A 20462-nucleotide genomic window follows, 5' to 3' on the forward strand; every position below is an offset into this window, starting at 1 on the left:
CTGTAGTTTCCCGGGTCACCCCTTGATCCCTTCTTAAAGATGGGCGTGACATTTGCTATTTTCCAGTCCTCTGGGATCTCCCCAGTTTTTAAGGATAGGTTACATATTTGGCGAAGTGTTTCCGCTATTTCGTTTCTCAGTTCTTTTAGTACCCTTGGGTGGATGCCGTCCGGGCCTGGTGATTTGTCACTCTTCAGTCTGTCTATCTGTCTGAGGACATCCTCTTTGCTTACCTCTAGTTGGACCAGTTTTTCGTCATGGTCTTCGTTTGTGATCTCCTCGGGTTCTGGGATATTGGATGTGTCCTCTCTCGTGAAGACTGACGAGAAGAACTTGTTTAACCTGTCAGCTATCTCTTTTTCCTCCTTTATCACTCCCTTCCTGTCTCCATCGTCTAATGGTCCCACTTGGACCCTGGCTGGTTGTTTCCCCTTCACATACCTGAAGAATGGTTTGAAGTTTCTTGCTTCCCCCGCCAGTCTCTCCTCATATTCTCTTTTTGCTTTCCTAACCACTCGGTGACAGTCTTTTTGGTGCCTTTTGTGCTCCTTCTGGTTGTCCTTTGTTTGGTCCTTTTTCCATTTTCTGAATGATGTTTTCTTGTCACTTATCGCCTTTTTCACTGCATCTGTTATCCACGCCGGGTTTTTGGTTCGATTCTTTTTGCACCCTTTCCTAAACCTGGGGACGTACAGGTTTTGTGCTTCGTGCACCGTGCCCTTGAGTAGGGCCCAGGCTTCCTCAACAGTCTCCACTCATATTTATTTTTTTTAAATTTTTTTTTTTTTTGCTCTGAAGAGCAGTTTAATAAGGACAATTATATACTGTTCACATTTAAGAGTGAAAAAAAACCCAGACTAGAATAAGTTGTCCAGTACAGCCCAGGAATATTAAGAAACACATAGTCTTCCTCCATCTAATATCATATGAGTTCTGATCAAGGTTATTTTCAGACAAGTTTTATCTGAGAAGAAACAGCCTCAGTGAGCCCGAACTATATTTGTAGTCTGCAAACCAGCTATAGTCTGCTACAAATGTTTTGTGGATCACAGCCTCTTGATAGTTCGTTTACTGCACAGGCAGACACTATATTGCAAGCTCTGTTTAGCAGGGGCTGTTTCTTATTTTTCTTATATTTGTTCTCATCTTATTTGGTTATTGGTGTTGAGAGAGACTATATATGTTCTGAATATCTGATGCAAAATATTGAATAATTATTATGTTGATCCAATGAAATGTATTTGAATCTACCTAAAATCCTTAGAAATCACAGTTCATCGAAGATATCAATTTTTCTTGCACAGCAGATATTCCAGCCTTTGAAATGTTTAAAAAAAATATTTGACTCGCATCTTTTATGTCCTTGCTCAATTTGTTTCTCCTGTGGCAAAAGTATATTATTTACCACCTTTTAAAAAGAAATTGGAAAGCGGGGATCAAGATCTCCCCTATTTCAGAAGATAGTTTAAAATTAACTGCATTTTTTAAAATCATCTAAAGAAGAGATAGCTGTTCCTTCTATTTTTTTTTGTTTGTTTTGTGATGTGTGATAATGGTGTTAGAGCCTGACCAAGATTGGCTCCTAAAACTTTTCTTTAGACATAAAAATATACCTTTCTTTTCTTTGACTGTGAAAGACTTTCTAGATATGGCAAAAGCTACTCTGAAAGAATGTAAATGATTTTTCCTGATGTGTCCTGGAGCAGTGTTTTTCAACCTTTTTACACCTATGGACCGGCAGAAATAAAATAATTGTTCTGTGGACTGGCATCAGTTCATGGACCGGGGGTTGAAGAACACTTGGCTAAGTCGTGGGCCAGACCCCGCCCATCTCTACCTAATCTCCACATCAGACCCCGCCCCCATAATAGTACTAATTGCACCTTGCACGTCCCGTGCCTCATCTGGAAGCATTCCCTCTGACGTTGCAACGTCAGAGAGAAGGCTTCCGGTTCAGGTGCAGGATGCCCGTAGGAGCCACTGCCCGTGGCTTTGTGCACTGAATCTGTTAGGAAGAGGGAGCTGGCTCAAAGATAACACCGCATCGATCACAACGTGGATCAGTGGTTGAAGAACACTGTTTTGGGCCTGATGCACGTCCTGGCCCTGTGGACCGGCAGGAAATTTCTGTGGACCAGCACTGAGCCATGGACCGGTGGTTGAAGAACACTGTCCTAGAGTAAAGGCACTTGGAGCTCGGTTTCTTCTTAAATTTCCTTGTACATAAATGCATGATTAAATATCAGAAAGCAGCTGGTAATGTTCTTGCGTAACAAGGTGATGCTCAGGACCTTGGTGGGGTTCGACTTATTTGACTGCATTAAACTAAACTAAACCTTAAGTTTCTATACCGCATCAGTTTTTTCGACTATGATTTGTAATGAATGCATTTAATAGTTAGTTCTCATGTATGCTCCTTTTTGGATTGTCTGTATTATTATTATTTGTGCAACTGGTTTTTGTTGTTGTTGATGATTAATTATTCCTTCTCTTTAAAAACCTAATTTTCTAATCAAGATGTGACTTGATTTAGGGCTCCTTTTACAAAGGCGCGTTAGGGCCTTAACACATGGAATAGCGCGCGCTAAATTGCCGTGCGCTAGCCGCTACCGCCTCCTGTGGAGCAGGCAGTAGATTTTCAGCTAGCATGTGCTAATCTGGGGCGTGAACTAAAACACTTAGCGCACCTTCGTAAAAAGAGCCCTTAGTGTCTGTTAGTTTTTTTCCTTTTTTTGTTTATTGAAATTTTATCTGCTTTTGCAAATCATTTTCACAAGAAATTCATGGCCACCTAGCATGAATATTATAAAGGATAATTACAAAAACTGATGGTATAATATCATATGTATGAAACCATATGACTCATAACAGAATGATATATGAACAGATATATTTAGAGTAGACTTGAATAAATCTTTGAGGGCAATTTTCAAAAGCTTTTTTTTTTTAAACTAAAACAGCATTGTAAGTGGGCTTTATGAAAACTGTTCTCTCTATGCAGGTGAAATTTTATATGTTCCATAATGCTTGTAATTTTATCTGTATTTTTTGGATGTGTTCTTGCATTTGGGTATAGATCAACTTGGGTGACAATGTGTGTATTGTTTTGTCTCAAAAACATACTCACTGAGAAATCTTCAGATGCTTACTTAGTTTTGCTTTGATTATTAGTGCAAAAACTATGGAGAGGTACTACCCACAGAACTTACACAAGTACAGGCAGTTCATTGCCCTCTGTGGTTAAAGACTTCAGTGTACCAGTGAACATTTTGTGATATTGCTTTATGCTGTTAAAGAACAGTGTGCTGATATTAGTCTAGTATGAAACTATTGATTAATGTAAGGCAGATGTTTTAACCAGTGGGAATGGACTTTGTCAGCCTTACAAATTTAGACTCTATTTTAAGCAAAATATGATAATTATGTTTGCATGTTACCAAGTAAGGAATTAAAAATACTCTAATTATGTTGTTTAGACATGTCTGTTATTTATGATAATCGTAGGGAAAGATTTTATGTATGTGATATGGAAACCGCATAGTTGTATGCGGTATATAAATTTTTTAATAAATAAATTATTACATATTACAGAAACAAACACATATTGTAATTTTCATTTCTATTTATTGTCCATTAGACGCAGGTGGGACGTTTTGCACCCCAGTTTTCTGGCTATCAGCAGCAGGATTGTCAAGAACTTTTAGCGTTTCTCTTAGATGGATTGCATGAGGATCTTAACAGGATTAGAAAAAAACCTTATATCCAGTTGAAGGATGCAGATGGTAGGCCTGATAAGGTATCTTCCTTATTAATTTTATTATTTGGATAGTTTCAGTGATAATATGATTGAAAATATATGTAATATGCTGATTTGAACCACAATTAGATTTGCCAGGTCTAGGTAGGTAATTCTTTTCTGTGATCTGGATTGCTTTTACATCTGAAACTTAAAAATTATCACAGAACTCTACACTGTGAACCGAAAAACCCCCACACCAAAATGTTTTTGTCATATCTTCCACAGAGCTCAACCGATTCTTATGAAATTTAGTGCATAGTATCCTGAATGAAGTTGATGTAAAATGTAAATATTTCCCACCACACCACATCACTACCTTGTGAAAATGAATTGTGAATTGAATAAAAAGACATCAAAAAGTTTTATGGCATATCTTGCAGAAAAATGTAAAGTCAAAAAGTAATGTTTCAAGTAAGAAGATGTTCGAAGTGTGCTCAAAGGCACTCCCTCTGCCTTGGCTTCCACTGATCTATGAACTTGTCAACAATGCTCTACTTCACTTAGCCCAAACTTTGACATCTGATATCGCTGTCTGGTAGACATGTTCCTATATCAGCCCCTAGATCCGGTAGTCAACTGGGTTTAAGTCTGGTGAATTCGCAGGCCAGAGGTCTGGATCAAGCACTAAGTCCATTATGACCCCCATCCCATGTGGGTTCCATTACCAACTGCTGGGACAGTTCTCCTTGTAGAGAATCCAGGATCTCTCTACTTCTGGATGACCCTGCAATAGGGATAACCCAATCAATATCCAACATGTTAAAATCACCTATTAGTAAAACTTCCCCTTTTTTAGGTATATTCTGAATGTCTACTATTAAATTTCTGTCCACTTCTGCCTGTGAAGAAGGCCTGTATATCACACCAATGTAAATATATTCACTATTCCCTCTTTCCAAATTGATCCACAGTGCCTCTTCCTTGCCCTGCAGATCCTACTATTGTGTAGCTTTAATATGATCTTTAACATATAACGCTACTCCCCCTTCTTTTCTTCCTACCCTGTCTTTCCTGAACTACATCCTAGTCATGGTTCTCCATGAACCATGTCTCTGTGATTGCCACTATATCCAACACATCTTTTTCTATCTCTGCTTCTAGATCCAGAATTTTGTTTCCCATCACTTCTAGTTTAAAGTCCTCTTCAGTGGATTAGCCAGCTTGCCAGCAAAGATGCTTCTTCCCTTCTTTGATAGATGTATACCATCCCTGCTCAGCAGTCCTTGGAAAATCATCCCATAGTCCAGGAAGCCAAAATGCTCTCAACGACACCATCCACGTAGCCACACATTCATCTCCAGGATGCATGCTTCTCTGACTTGGCCCTTACCCTCGACAGGGAGGATGGACGACTACCACCTGTGTACCTGACTGCTTCACCTTCTCTCCCAGAGCCACCTCATGCAATGGAATCTAATCAAGCAGGACAAGTAGAGGATCAGGGAGTTTACATGCGAGTTGGGTTTAGAGTTAAAACCAACCTAGAAAAAGTGGGTTTTCAGCCTGGATTTGAATACTGCCACCATGCCCAACATTTCTCCCTCTTGCATTTCTCTCCCCCATGCATCTCTAATTCTCTCCACTCCATAAACATATCCAATTATCCCTCTTCTCCCACTGTATGGTATCTCTTTCTCTCTGTTCCTTCACTCACACTCCCCATGCCCAACAGTTCTCCCCCTTTTCTTCCTTTCCCCATATGTACAATCTTTTCCTCCCTTCCACCTTATGTCCCAACAGTTCTCTCCCCCCCCCTCACCCCTGACGGTACAGCATTTCTCACTCCCTCTCTCCTCTCCTTCTCTTAACAGGCAGAGATGTCTTCAAGACTGCAAGCAACACTTTTAACATGCTGCCGGTGGCTGACCTTCCCTCTGATGCGTGAACTGAGTCAGAGGGAAGGCTTCTGGATCAGCCCCCGGCAGCACGTCCAAACTGCTGCCCGTGTCTTTGAAGACATCAGCCTGTTAAGGGGAAAGAGCAAGTGAGGCTGCACTGTAATGAAAAGGAGGGGAAGGCGGAGGAGGAAGTGGCAGTACTTGAACGAAACTGGGCAGGTACACTCCCAAAGAAACTAATTTCATCCCTGTAGGATCCCCCTGGGTTTCCCATGACTTAGAAGGGATCCCATTCCTATGAACTCTATTCCCATGCAGCTCTCTAATCCAGATCTGTCTATCCATAATTGGGATACAGACCATAGAAGTCTGTTTGGTACTAGTCTTACATCCCAACCACGGAGGTTGTCATCTGAGCACCGCTAATTATCATAATAGAAGTACTGCTAAGCACACCCCATTCTTGCACCCCTATCAATGCACCTAGTTATAGAATTGCCCCATTAATGCATTTGCAGTGACTATAGAAAATCTATAGCTCCATTCAAATTGTTCACCTTTTGTTACCTTATAACCTGGAAACAAAATGCATTAAAATATTGTTTGTCATGTATCTATACATCCTACACCACAACACCAAAGTGAAAAATATATTAGAAAACTAAGTAGGAAGAAAGAGCCTGGAACATTGTGGTTGGGTAAGTGTGCCCTCTACACTTTGTACTTTTGAAACAGTCCTAAACACACTAAGTTTGATTACCTTCAAAATCATACACCAACTGAATTAGTCTCATCGGTATATCAAGCCATAAATAAACTTGAACTTACCCAGCAGAAGAAACAAAGACTAGACTATGAACAACAGTGATGAAGTTATGAAGGCACATCTCTAAAAATAGATATAAAAACAAATCACAAAGTCCGTGAATATCCCTTGGAAGCAAAGTCTAGATGATTATTAAGAAAAGAAGATAAATGGCACCAAAACCCTGCCCAGATCAGGAAAACAAAGCAAGAAGGAAAATGAGCAGAGAGGCAACCAAAGGCCCAGTAGCAACTTTGAAAAAGCTACAAAGTCTGCACATGATAACCATATCCAAGGTACTCCACAAATCTGGCATGTATAACAGGATGATGAGAAGGGAGCTGTCCCTCTAAAAAGGACACCTTGAATCTCATTTGAAATACAGAGAGAGACATTCGAGAAGACCACTGTAGCAGTGTATCAAAAACATTATGGTCTGATTAAATAAATAGTATTTTTGGCCTGAATGTATAGCGCATTCAGTTTAGTAGAATCCCAACTCAACACATTATCCAAAGAATACCAAAGCAGCAGTGAAATGACCAAGTAACAGAAAAGTAAATATCCAGCTAAAAATCTGTGGCATGAAGATTGCTGTCCATCAGCACCCCCCAAGGATTTTAGCAGAGCTTGAACAGTTTTGGAAATAATGGTCTAACATTGACAAATCTACGTCTGCAAAATTGGTGGAGACCTATCCTGGCAGAGACTCACAGCTGTAATTGCTTCAAAAGATGCTTCCACTCACTATGTGGTGGAGATTTATCATGTTGTTGATTTTGGTTTAGTTTATGTGAAGATCCCCAATAATTTTTTTTCTTGAAAAGTATGAAGGTATGGTGTGTGACTGTGTACATTTAGGAGTATTTTTTTCCACTCAGGTCCAAAGTATAGGACAGCAAAATATGAAAGCATTCAAGAAGGCATAGCCTTTCTGTTGTCACTATAACACTATTTTTTGCCGAAATTAAACAGTTTAAATGTGTACATTTAATCTTTTTTGCATAGGCCCCTCAGTGCAATCTACCTATTGCAACAGGTTGTAGTAATAAAATTTTCTTTTCCCTATTTATTTCAACTTTTCCCTGTTTATATCAACTTTTGTTGATCTCATAATGCTGCAGCGAGATTATAAAACATCTTTTGTTTCAATTCTAGGTAGTTGCTGAAGAAGCTTGGGAGAACCATATAAAAAGAAATGATTCCATCATTGTAGATATATTTCATGGCCTTTTTAAATCTACCCTAGTTTGTCCTAAATGTGCTAAGATTTCTGTAACATTTGATCCTTTTTGTTATTTAACTCTTCCATTGCCAATGAAAAAAGAACGCACTTTGGAAGTTTATTTAGTTAGAACGGATCCACTCACTAAACCTATGCAGGTAAGAAATACTGTTGGATTGTTGAACAGTACGGTAGTATAAAAAGCTTTGGTAATTTATCCAATAAATATTTTAAAATAGCTAAGGAGACATTTTTCAGCTTCTGATTTGCTTTGTTCTAGTATACTACTTTGTTTTCAGTTTCATAGCATGTTTTCCTGAGTCTTTCTATGATTCATGGGCTCACATTTTGAAACAATTAGTTAATTTGATATTTTATATATTTATAATTAACAATTATAGCAAGTCTTTAAAAAATGGCAATTCAAAAGCTATGTAGATGTGATGGTTAAAGACTGTGGTCCCAATATTCATACCACAGGAGGCAGCCCTCCTAAGTCCCATGGTCAGCGGTAAGCCTGGATATTCAATGCCGGGTCATTTCCAGTGACCAGCATTTGAATATCGGGGAGGGGGGGGGTTGACCGGTTATAACTTAACCAGTTAAGTTGATTTTCAGCACTGACTGGTTAAGTTATAATAAGCAAACATAGGACTGTTTTTTAGGCCAGGGTTTCTCAACACCCCAGGTGAACTCAACACTGTACATTGTACATGCATGAGATGGTCCCTAATCAGAAGAGCTTATAATCTAATTATGATAGACACGCAGAGGGGGTTAAAAGTTGGTAGGGGACAATATCTAAGACTCTTCTTTTCCCAGCGATAGATTTACTAATAAGAATAGCTTTACTTTTTTTTTTTTTTTTTTAAAGATTGTCTTACTAAGGGATCCTTTTATCAAGGTGTGCTACGGGGATTAGCGCGTCGGACATTTCATCATGCGCTAACTCCCGCGGCAAGCCAAAAAACTAATGCCTCGTCAATGGAGGCGTTAGCGACTAGCATGGCAGGCAGTTTAACGCGCGGTATTCTGCGTGTTAAACCCCCTACCATAGCTTGATAAAAGGAGCCCTAAGTTGTTGGTTTTTTTCTTTAAAAAGTGCTACTTTATACTGGCATACATTAGAGTAGGTTTAGTAACATGGAAAGTTTTTGCACTTACCATATCTTAAATGCTAAGCCTATACTGTAAATGCAGGGGCATGCCCATTATCTGCTCTGTATTTAGATGGCAATTTACTAACAGCACACCTTTATTTAGGTACCTAGAGGATCCTATGTGGCACCATTCTATAAAAAGAACGTAGGTGCTTAGTTTCATTTATAGAATACTAAGATAACAGGTAAATTAGATACCTGTAATATAGGTATGAGCTCTTACGCCAGCCATCGAGCCAGTGTAAATAGCTAAAATATGCAGATAAATTATAGTATTCTATAATTTATGCACATAAGTGTACGTCCTGCCCATGCTCCACTCAAATGTTGCCCATATGTCATCATCTTCCAACAACAGTATTACAATTAGAAGTGTATAGAACAGTGCTTAGATGGAATTTTGGTATTCACACATTTGTGTCATTGTAGTGATTTATACATGTACCTGGCATGTAAATATTAGTGCCTTCTATATAGAATTACCTCCTTAATGCACAGGGCAGACACCTATTATATGAGCCTGTATTCCATGCCTCAGCAGATAGTACAGGTGCATCTGCCCTACCTGCCAAGATATGGCATGCAGGCAGTAGTGCTGCCCAAGATAGGAAAAAAAGATACTCCAATGAATGAACTCACTCTCATATGCTCCTCCTCCCATATCACCCTGGCCATTTTTGTCGTGTCCCCCCACCCCTCCCAGCAGACAGCACCTGCTCCTACAATCAAACAAAACTCCCTATCAAAATACTCCCTCTAGGTGTATCCTCCTCCCATGTGGCTACCCCACAGGAACCGCCTACCCCTCCCATTCTTACCCAGTTCTTCCTTGGTAGTTCACGAGCAGAATGGGTACAGTTTCCTCCACTTCTATCCTACTAACCATTGAGATTCAGAATTGTGCCTATAATGCCTAGTAGTAGACTTACAAAAGTACAACTAGAGATCATCCAGTCATATACTTTCTTAGTATTTGCTATACCACCATATCTAAGAAAAGAATCAAGCAGTACACAGAGACTGTAAAATGCAAGCATGCACCAGAATGGTAAACCTTTACCTGAGTGCAAAAGTGTTACATGCTAAATCAAAGAAAAAAGTTTTGAGAAGAGTTTTGAATTTTCTGGAAGATTGTTCAACATCAATGGATGACAGGAGCCAGAGCCTAGGGAAAAAAAAGAGGAATACAGAATATCTAGTGGATTCATCATTTAAAGAGATAAGTTTTCAAGTTTCATAGTACTACTTACCTAGACACTAAGACGGGAACACCGTGGTGCAATGATGGTTCCCCTCAATTTGTAGTCCTAAATTTTAGTTTTATGACTTTGTTGGAAGAGTACTGAACACATTGTTTTAATATTCTATATCAGTTAGCAAATATATGTTTTTTGGTAGTTTGTTTCCTATTATATATAAATCTACATACAGTATAAATAAAATAAAAAATAAAATAATTTTTCAGCCTGGAGAACAATAAACAAACAACCTGGAGAACACTAAACAAGCAATACAAACAAACGCTAAGAGAAAAACATACTACACTAATCAGATAGGCACAGAAATCCAAGACACCAAAAAACCTTTCAAATTACTAAAAGAATTCACAGACACCAAACCCTACCTGGCCACCAAAAACGCCCCCTCCCCCAGCCACCCAACTGACTAAATTCTTCAGAAACAAAATCTCAACAGCCAGAGACCCAAACCACCTCAATGAAATCACGCTACCTTCCATAGAAAAAGAGTCTTGTGCAGCAGATAGAAACTAGTCAGACTTCTCAGACATACAATGGCTCGACCTAGACAAACTCTACAAAATATACAATCATGGGGCTTGCAACCTCAACCACTCTCCCCCATACCTGTTAAAAGCCACCAGCACTAAATTCTGTACCCTCCTCATCCAATGGATTAATTACATGCTCACAAAGGGCCAATTTCTACAAGATCTCACCGAAATCATCATAACCTCCATTCTGAAAAAAACAAAAGGAGCTACAGATCAGACATCCAATTACAGACCTATAACCTCAATACCATTTTACGTCAAGCTAATGGAAGGCGTCATAGCAAAACTTTGTACCAAATACTTAGAAAACCACAATATACTCCACCCCTCACAATCAGGTTTCAGAGGCAACTACAGTACAGAGACACTACTAGTCTCTCTCCTAGTCTCTCTCACCTGAGCAAGGGCAAAAAAAAATGCTGCTCATACAGCTTCATCTCACTGCGGCATATGACCAGGTAGATCACAACATCCTACTACAAACACTAGAAGCAAAAGGAATCACAAGCAAAATCCACAGTTGGTTCAAAGGTTATCCCAGGACAAGCAGGCAGCATATTCTTAACGCATGGGTGACGTCACCGACGGAGCCCCGGTACGGACCTTTTTAACTAGAAAGTTCTAGTTGGCCGCACCGCGCATGCGCGAGTGCCTTCCAGCCCGACGAAGGAGAGCGTGGTCCCCAGTTTCTTCGTTTCCGCGGAGCGAAGAAGACGCATGTGTTTTCAACGGCCGTTGAAAAACTAATTTTTGCCTTCCCGCTCGCGTATTTTTTCACTTTCTTTCCTTTTTCCTTATTGGATTCCCTTTATTTTTGTTTTCAAAAAAAAACAAAACTCGTCGAGTTTTCCTTATTTTTTCAGGCCGGCCCCGGCGGGGCCTGTTGCCACCATACAGGCCTCCGGGTTCGATTTTGCGGAGGCCGTGTTTCCATTCATGCCCCCTCAACCGGATTTTAAGAAGTGCCAGCAGTGTGCACGCCCGATCTCCCTCACCGACCCACACAATTGGTGCCTCCAGTGCTTGGGTCCAGAGCATCGGGCTGACACCTGCACCCGTTGTGCTACGCTTAAAAAGCATACTTTGAAAAATCGGCAGATCCAGCAAAATATTTTGTTTGGTACCAGATCTGTCATGGAACCGGCTGCGACGTCGACGGCACCACAAAAGTCGGCATCGACGACATCGACACCACCGGACCCTTCCTCGGGGTCGTTGGGCCCAGGTAAGCCGGCTAAGAAGCCTCCCACTTCCCTTGAGCGCCCTCCTGCCACGGTTGCGACACCGGCCCTCCCGGCACCGCACCGGCCCCGCAAACGCTCCGCTCCGATCTCGGTGAGTGCCTCATCATCGGCCTCCTCATCGCCGGAGCGTAGAGCGGTACCTATGGTACCGAAGAAGAAAAAAGCGGTACCGGTGCCTCCCTTGGATGACCGCATCGCGGCCATACTCCAAACACAGTTACAGGAGCAGCTGCAACAACAGCTCCAACAACTGTTGCCGGCGTTGCTGGCACCGCACCTTCCGGTACGAGACCGGTCCGAGCCTCACACTGTCCCATCGATGTCGACCCCCTCGGTACCGATTAATACTTCCATGCCGGTGCTCTTGGCAGAAACACCTACAGTACATACCCGTGATGCTGCCGACCCTGTCCGGTCCCAGGAACGACATCGGTGCCGCCTCGGTGCGCTCAGGCAAATCTCTTTCAAAGACCCGCCATGCCGAGCCCTCCACACCGATGTCCAAACGTACGCACCCCAACGTTAGGGACCCAGATTTGTGGGAAGACTCCCCTCACGGTACCGAGGAGGACGCTTCGTCAACTGACGAAGAACCCTCCATGACCGACACCATCTCCAAACCAGAGCAATCCTCTTTCTCCAAATTCCTTAGGGAGATGTCAGCAGCTCTTTCCATTCCCTTAGAGTCCGACTCTAAAAAGTCTCAGGCTTTCCTCGATGCCCTAGACTTTGAGCAACCTCCCAAAGAATTTCTGAAGTTGCACGTCCACGACATCTTACGGGAAACTTTCTATAAAAACTGGGAAGCTCCCCTCACGGTTCCTGGAGCCCCTCGTAAATTGGATAGCTTGTACCGGGTTATTCCAATCCCAGGATTTGATAAGCCTCAATTGCCCCACGAGTCCCTCCTGGTGGAATCTACTTTGAAAAAATCTCAGGGTTCCAGTGTATATGCCTCCACCCCTCCTGGCAGAGAGGGAAAAACCATGGATAAATTTGGTAAGCGCCTTTTCCAAAATGCCATGTTAGCCAATAGAGCCAACAACTACACCTTCCACTTCTCCTTCTACATGAAGCATCTGGTGCAACAGCTCTCCTCCTTACAGAAATACCTTCCTGAACGTAAGGTCCCTCTTTTCCAGCAACATATTTCCAGCCTCCTCCAACTCAGGAAATTCATGGTTCGCTCCATCTACGACTCATTTGAGCTGACCTCTCGCGCATCTGCCATGGCGGTGGCCATGCGACGTTTGGCATGGCTGAGAGTCTCTGACCTGGACATTAACCACCAGGACCGCCTGGCTAACGCACCTTGTCTGGGTGATGAACTCTTCGGAGAGTCCCTGGACTCAACAACCCAGAAACTCTCAGCACATGAGACCAGGTGGGACACTCTGATTAAACCTAAAAAGAAGACTCCACCTGCTCGCACCTACAGACAGCAGTCTTCCTACCAGCGCAGGTTCTCGGCCAGACCTCTCAACCCGCCTCAACAGCAGCCTCGCCGACCTCGTCAACAGCATCAATCTCAGGCTCGCTCACAGTCTCACCAACCTGCCAAGCCTCTCCCTCCGTCAAAACCATCTCAGCCCTTTTGACTTTTTCCTCCAGGGCATAGCCAGTCTCCCATCATCATTGCCTCTTCCTCAGCCTATCGGAGGTCGCCTCCAAATCTTCCTCAGCCGTTGGGAGGTCATCACATCAGACCAATGGGTCCTCAACATCATTCGCCACGGCTACTCTCTCAACTTCCAGACTCTTCCACCAGACAATCCTCCCGTAGAGTCTGCTTCTCACTCCTCCCAAACCCCCCTCCTCCAGAGGGAGATCCAATCCCTCCTTCTTCTCAATGCCATCGAAGAGGTGCCTCCGGACCAAAGGGGTCAGGGATTCTACTCCCGCTACTTCCTGGTTCCCAAGAAGACAGGAGACCTTCGTCCCATCCTCGATCTCAGGGACCTCAACAAGGGTCTGGTCAAGGAGAAGTTCAGAATGCTCTCCCTTGCCACGCTTTACCCTCTTCTCTCTCAACACGACTGGCTATGTTCCCTGGACCTCAAAGAGGCCTACACTCACATCCCAATCAATCCGACTTCACGTTGCTACCTACGGTTTCAGATACAGCAACGTCACTATCAGTACAAAGTGCTACCTTTTGGCCTCGCTTCATCGCCCAGGGTGTTCACCAAGTGCCTTATTGTGGTGGCGGCCTTCCTCAGGTCTCACAACCTCCAGGTGTTCCCCTACTTGGACGATTGGTTGGTGAAAGCACCTACGTCTCCACTTGTGCTACAAGCTACTCATCACACCATCTCTTTCCTCCATTTCCTGGGGTTCGAGATCAACTACCCCAAGTCGCATCTGCTTCCCACTCAGCGACTTCAGTTCATTGGAGCAGTTCTCGACACCACACTAATGAGGGCGTTTCTCCCCTCCGACCGTCAACGGACCCTGCTCCACCTCTGTCGTCAGGTGCTCCTTCATCACTCCATTCCTGCCCGACAGATGATGGCCCTCCTGGGCCACGTGGCCTCGACGGTCCATGTGCTTCCTCTGGCGCGACTCCACCTCAGGACACCTCAATGGACTCTTGCCAACCAATGGTCACAGACCACGGATCTTCTTTCTCATCCCATCTCTGTGACATCGTCTCTTCAGCAATCTCTTCAATGGTAGTTGAACTCCTCAAATCTTTCCAGGGGTCTACTCTTTCATCTACCCCCTCACTCCATGATCATAACCACGGATGCCTCCCCCTATGCGTGGGGAGCTCACCTGGGAGATCTACGCACCCAGGGACTCTGGACCCCGCAGGAGCGTCAACATCACATCAATTTCCTGGAACTCAGAGCCATGTTCTATGCTCTCAAGGCCTTCCAGCACCTTCTCTGCCCTCAGGTTCTTCTCCTGTGCACAGACAATCAAGTCGCCATGTACTACATAAACAAGCAAGGCGGCACCGGATCTCGCCTCCTTTGTCAGGAGGCTCTCAGCATCTGGACTTGGGCCACGGCCCGCAATCTCTTCCTCAAGGCTGTCTATATCCAGGGCGAACAGAACTCCCTGGCCGACACTCTCAGCCGCATCCTTCAACCTCACGAGTGGACTCTGGACCCTTCCACACTCCACTCCATCTTTGCTTGCTGGGGCACTACGCAGGTGGACCTCTTTGCAGCACCTCACAACCATCAGCTGCCCCAGACTCTTCTCTCCTTATCGTCTGACCCCAGATGCATTCCTGCTCGACTGGACGGATCGGTTCCTCTATGCCTTTCCTCCACTACCTCTGATGTTGCGGACGTTATCCAAACTCCGCAGGGACAGGGCCACCATGATTCTCATCGCTCCTCAGTGGCCTCGCCAACACTGGTTCTCCCTCCTGCTTCAGCTCAGCTCCAGGGAGCCCATTCCTCTTCCTGTGTTTCCTACTCTACTTACGCAGCAACGTCAGTCTCTACTGCATCCCAATCTGTCTTCGCTCCACCTGACAGCTTGGTTTCTCTCGGGCTGACCTCTCCAGAGAATCTGTCTCAGCCTGTCCGTCGCATTTTGGATGCCTCCAGGAAACCGGCCACCCTCCAATGTTACCATCAGAAGTGGACCAGGTTCTCCTCTTGGTGTCTACTGCATCATCACGATCCCACCTCATTAGCGGTGGAAACTGTACTGGACTATTTGCTCTCTCTGTCCGATGCTGGCCTCAAGTCTACCTCAATCAGAGTCCACCTCAGTGCCATCACTGCGTTTCATGAGCCTATCCTCGGAAAACCTCTCACGGCTCATCCACTGGTTTCCCGGTTCATGAGAGGCCTCTTCAATGTCAAACCGCCTCTGAAGCCTCCTCCTGTCGTCTGGGACCTGAATGTGGTTTTATCAGCCCTCATGAAACCCCCTTTTGAGCCTCTTGCCACAACTTCGCTCAAACTTTTAACATGGAAGGTGCTTTTCCTCATTGCCATCACCTCTGCCAGGAGGGTTAGTGAGATGCATGCACTGGTCGCCGATCCACCGTTCACTGTTTTTCACTATGACAAGGTGGTTCTGCGTACCCATCCTAAATTCCTTCCCAAGGTGGTCTCGGCTTTTCACCTCAACCAGTCCATTGTGTTGCCTGTCTTTTTCCCTAAACCCCATTCTCATCCTGGGGAACAGGCGTTGCACACGCTGGATTGTAAGCGTGCCCTTGCATACTACCTTGACCATACCAGGGCTCACCACTCGTCCCCTCAGCTCTTTCTGACCTTCGATCCTAACCGTCTAGGTCGTCCTGTCTCTAAACGGACGCTTTCCAACTGGCTTGCTGCCTGTATTGCGTTCTGTTATGCTCGAGCCGGTCTCTCACTGGAAGGTGCTGTCACGGCCCACAGGGTCAGAGCTATGGCTGCTTCTGTGGCTTTCCTCCATTCCACGCCCATCGAGGAAATCTGCAAGGCTGCCACTTGGTCCTCAGTTCACATGTTCACTACTCACTACTGTCTGGATGCCTTCTCCAGACGGGATGGACACTTCGGCCAATCTGTGTTACAAAATTTATTTTCCTAATGGCCAACCATCCCTCCTCCCTCTCTGTTAGCTTGGAGGTCACCCATGCGTTAAGAATATGCTGCCTGCTTGTCCTGGGATAAAGCACAGTTACTTACCGTAACAGGTGTTATCCAGGGACAGCAGGCAGATATTCTTACGTCCCACCCTCCTCCCCGGGTTGGCTTCTTAGCTGGCTTATCTTAACTGGGGACCACGCTCTCCTCCGTCGGGCGGGAAAGCACTCGCGCATGCGCGGTGCGGCCAACTAGAACTTTCTAGTTAAAAAGGTCCGTACCGGGGCTCCGTCGGTGACGTCACCCATGCGTTAAGAATATCTGCCTGCTGTCCCTGGATAACACCTGTTACGGTAAGTAACTGTGCTATTCTTCCACTCAAGAAGATACAGAGTCAAATCAAACAAAGAAGAATCTGAATCCTGGACCAACCCATGCAGAGTGCCACAAGGCTCTCCACTCTCTCCAACACTTTTCAACCTTTACATAGCCACAATCAGCACCTGCTTAGACAAACTAAACATAACTTCATACAACTACATAAATGATATCACCATACTCCTCCCTTACGACCAATTCAACCTCAACATGGCAAATGAGGTTTAACATGGATAAGTGTAAGGTGATGCATGTCGGTAACAAAAATCTTATACACGAATACAGGATGTCCGGTGCAATACTCTGAGAGACCCCCCCAGGAAAGAGACTTGGGAGTACTGGTAGACAAGTCAATGAAGCCGTCCGTGCAATGCGCAGCGGCGGCGAAAAGAGCGCACAGAATGCTAAGAATGATTAAGAAGGGGATCACAAACAGATTAGAGAAGGTTATCATGCCGCTAGTACGCCCCCACCTGGAATACTGCATCCAGCACTGGTCGCCGTACATGAAGAAGTACATAGTACTACTTGAAAGGGTCCAGAGAAAAGCAACTAAAATGGTTAAGGGGTTGGAGGAGTTGCCGTACAGTGAGAGATTAGAGAAACTGGCTCTCTTCTCCCTTGAAAAGAGGAGACTGAGAGAGGACATGATCAAAACATTCAAGATAATTAAGGGAATAGACTTAGTAGATAAAGACAGGTTGTTCACCCTCTCCAAGGTAGAGAGAACGAGAGGGCACTCTCTAAAGTTAAAAGGGGATAGATTCCGTATGAACGTAAAGAAGTTCTTCACCCAGAGGGTGGTAAAAATCTGGAACACTCTTCCGGAGGCTGTTATAGGAGAAAACACCCTCCAGGGATTCAAGACAAAGTTAGACAAGTCCTGCTGAACCAGAACGTACACAGGTAAGGCTAGACTCAGGGCACTGGTCTGTGACCTAAGGGCCGCCGCATGAGCGGACTGCTGGGCACGATGGACCACTGGTCTGACCCAGCAGCGGCAATTCTTATGTTCTTATAACACTAGAAACAGTGTCACAATGGATGAGAGACTACAAATTAAAGCTTATCCAAGACAAAACCAAATTCCTACTTCTAGAAAAAAACAAAACCCGAACCATAATAAACCTAGAAATAAACTCCACTATATATCCCCTACAACCCAACCGAAAACTGCTGGGAATAATGATCGACAAAGGCTGCACCATGCAACTTCAAATCAGCAAAACAGTCCAGAAATCATTCATAGTCATGTGCAACTTAAGGCAAATCTGAAAATCCTTAAACAATGAACAATTCAGACTCCTGTTCCAGTCCTTAATCCTCAAACTCCTGGACTACTGTAACATCCTTTATCTGTCATGCCCTGTCAACATATTAAAACAACTACAAACAGTACAAAATGCAGTTCTCAGACTGATATACTCACTGAAGAAATATGATCACATTACCTCCGCGTTCCAAGACTCACACTGGCTCCCAGTACAAGCACACATACAATACAAATTCTACTGCACCCTATACAAAGCCCTGAATGGAGATAGACCAAGCTATCTAAGCAATTGCCTAATCAGGAACAAAGGCACACTTTACCCACCTCCCAGTCAAAGGCATACAAAACAAAAAACTATATGACGGACTATTAGCAACCCGAGCAGCAAGACTAGACCACCACCTCTCCAATCTGATGACCACAATGCCCAAAACCTTCAGGAAAGAATTGAAAACTATGCTATTCAAGAAATTTGTCAGTTGATCTAACAAACCTTCCCAATTCCCCAGATTCTAATGTATTTTCCAACTATCAACCTTGTAATGTCCCTGGGAATGCCCAGGCCAATTCTTTTGTAAACCACCTAGAACTGAAAGGTATTGGCAGGATAGAAGACACCAATGTAATATAATATAAGGGTAAGCAAAACAAAGAAAAACTGTAGACAGGGGTACAAGTTGCAGGCTTAGTTTATTAAAACAAAATAAGTTGCAATTTTACTAATTTTATAGTGCTACTAGATATATTGTATGAAGTATATAGTATAATAGAGTTACAGATAGCCCCTTGTCTACAAATCTCACAAATTATTTGAAGACACACACAAGTTAAATAAGGTTTAGGAAAAGTATTAGCAGTAGTGGAGTATTAGGAGTAATGGAATTTGAAATGATATTTTACATTTTATAAAAAATCTGTATGAAGATACTAAGGGGCTTTATACTTCATCTGAATAGAGATTAATAATACATAGTTAAACCTTGGAATAGGTATACATGACTATATGTTAGAGAGGATTTTATCATAAAAACCCATCAAATTGATGAATTACCGGTATTTTATTCTTCAAATTATATTGATGTGGCCATCTGAATAATATGGTAAAGAATGAAAATAATGAAGCATCTAATATTTTGGGCTTTTTTTTTTTTTTTTCAGTACAAAGTAATTGTCCCGAAAATAGGAACTATATTAGATCTTTGCACAGCACTTTCTCTTTTATCCGGCGTCAGTACAGATAAGGTATGTTAATTTTAAGGCAATATTTAAAATGATTCTTTATTATTTCTAGAATTGTTAACTAGCTTAATGGTCTTTTTTTCCTTTGTTTAGATGATAGTTACAGACATATACAATCACAGGTTTCACAGAATATTTGCCATGGATGAAAATCTTAGTAGCATTATGGAACGTGATGATATCTTTGTGTAAGTACTCTGCCAATTATGTGTTTTAATACTGTAGATCAGTGGTTCCCAACCCTGTCCTGGAGGACCACCAGCCAGTCAGGTTTTTGGGATAGCCCTAATGAACATGCATAAGAAAGATTTGTATATCATGGAGGTGGCAGGCATGCAAATCTGTCCTATGCCTATTCATTAGAGTTATCGTGAAAACCTGACTGGCTGGTGGTCCTCCAGGACAGGGATGGGAACCACTGCTGTAGATGATGGCATAAATAAAACAACTGGTACATTTATTTTGTTGAATTATTCAAGTTTATTAAGCATTTGTTATCCCTCCTATCAAGGAGCCATCTGAGTGATTCACAATTTTGTTCTAGGGGGTCAGTAGAATGGGATAGAGTAGAACAGAGTAAAGAAGTCGGCAGAAATCATTGCAGGTAGACAAAGAGAAGACTGAAAGAGGAACTACAATCATAGGAAAACAATAAGGCATATAGTGGAAAGGGGAGGAGCTGTGTTATCCCAGTATTGGCTAATTTTATATCCATTGGAGTGCTTGCAATCTATCCTGAATTTTACTAAAAGGAAGAATCTATAAAAAGGAAAATTTTTAGGCCAGATTTGAATTTCTCATAAGAGGTCTCCAATTGTATGTGGGGTAGTGAATTCCAGAGTAGAGAGTTGCGCGGGGACAGAAATCCCACCCGTCCCCACCCGTCCCCGCCAAAATCCCACCCATCCCCACCCGTCCCCGTGAGGAATCCCTCCGTCCCCACCCGTCCCCGTGAGGAATCCCTCCGTCCCCACCCGTCCCCGCGAGGAATCCCCTCCGTCCCCACCCGTCCCCGTGAGGAATCCCCTCCGTCCCCACCCGTCCCCGCGAGGAATCCCCTCCGTCACCATCCTTCCCTATAAACTTCAGAAATAGTTATTTTATTTAATTATGCTACTGAATTAAAGGCTCTGGTAGAGACCCATTTACAAATAAGCAAAGAGACTATTAA

General features: G+C 43.5%; 1 protein-coding gene across 9 annotated transcripts in view; it reads left to right on the plus strand.

Annotated features, from left to right (window-relative positions):
- USP15 (ubiquitin specific peptidase 15) overlaps window positions 1–20462 on the plus strand; it is a 323996-nt gene that overhangs the window by 193388 nt on the left and 110146 nt on the right. For all 9 annotated transcript variants that reach the window (XM_033959056.1, XM_033959057.1, XM_033959058.1 and 6 more), the window contains 4 exons: window positions 3638–3796; window positions 7601–7825; window positions 19211–19294; window positions 19385–19479. In XM_033959056.1, the coding sequence (XP_033814947.1) occupies window positions 3638–3796; window positions 7601–7825; window positions 19211–19294; window positions 19385–19479 (563 nt within the window). The remainder of the gene's footprint in view (window positions 1–3637; window positions 3797–7600; window positions 7826–19210; window positions 19295–19384; window positions 19480–20462) is intronic.

Source organism: Geotrypetes seraphini, chromosome 9 (assembly GCF_902459505.1).
Source record: "Geotrypetes seraphini chromosome 9, aGeoSer1.1, whole genome shotgun sequence".
Classification (NCBI taxonomy): Eukaryota; Metazoa; Chordata; class Amphibia; order Gymnophiona; family Dermophiidae; genus Geotrypetes; species Geotrypetes seraphini.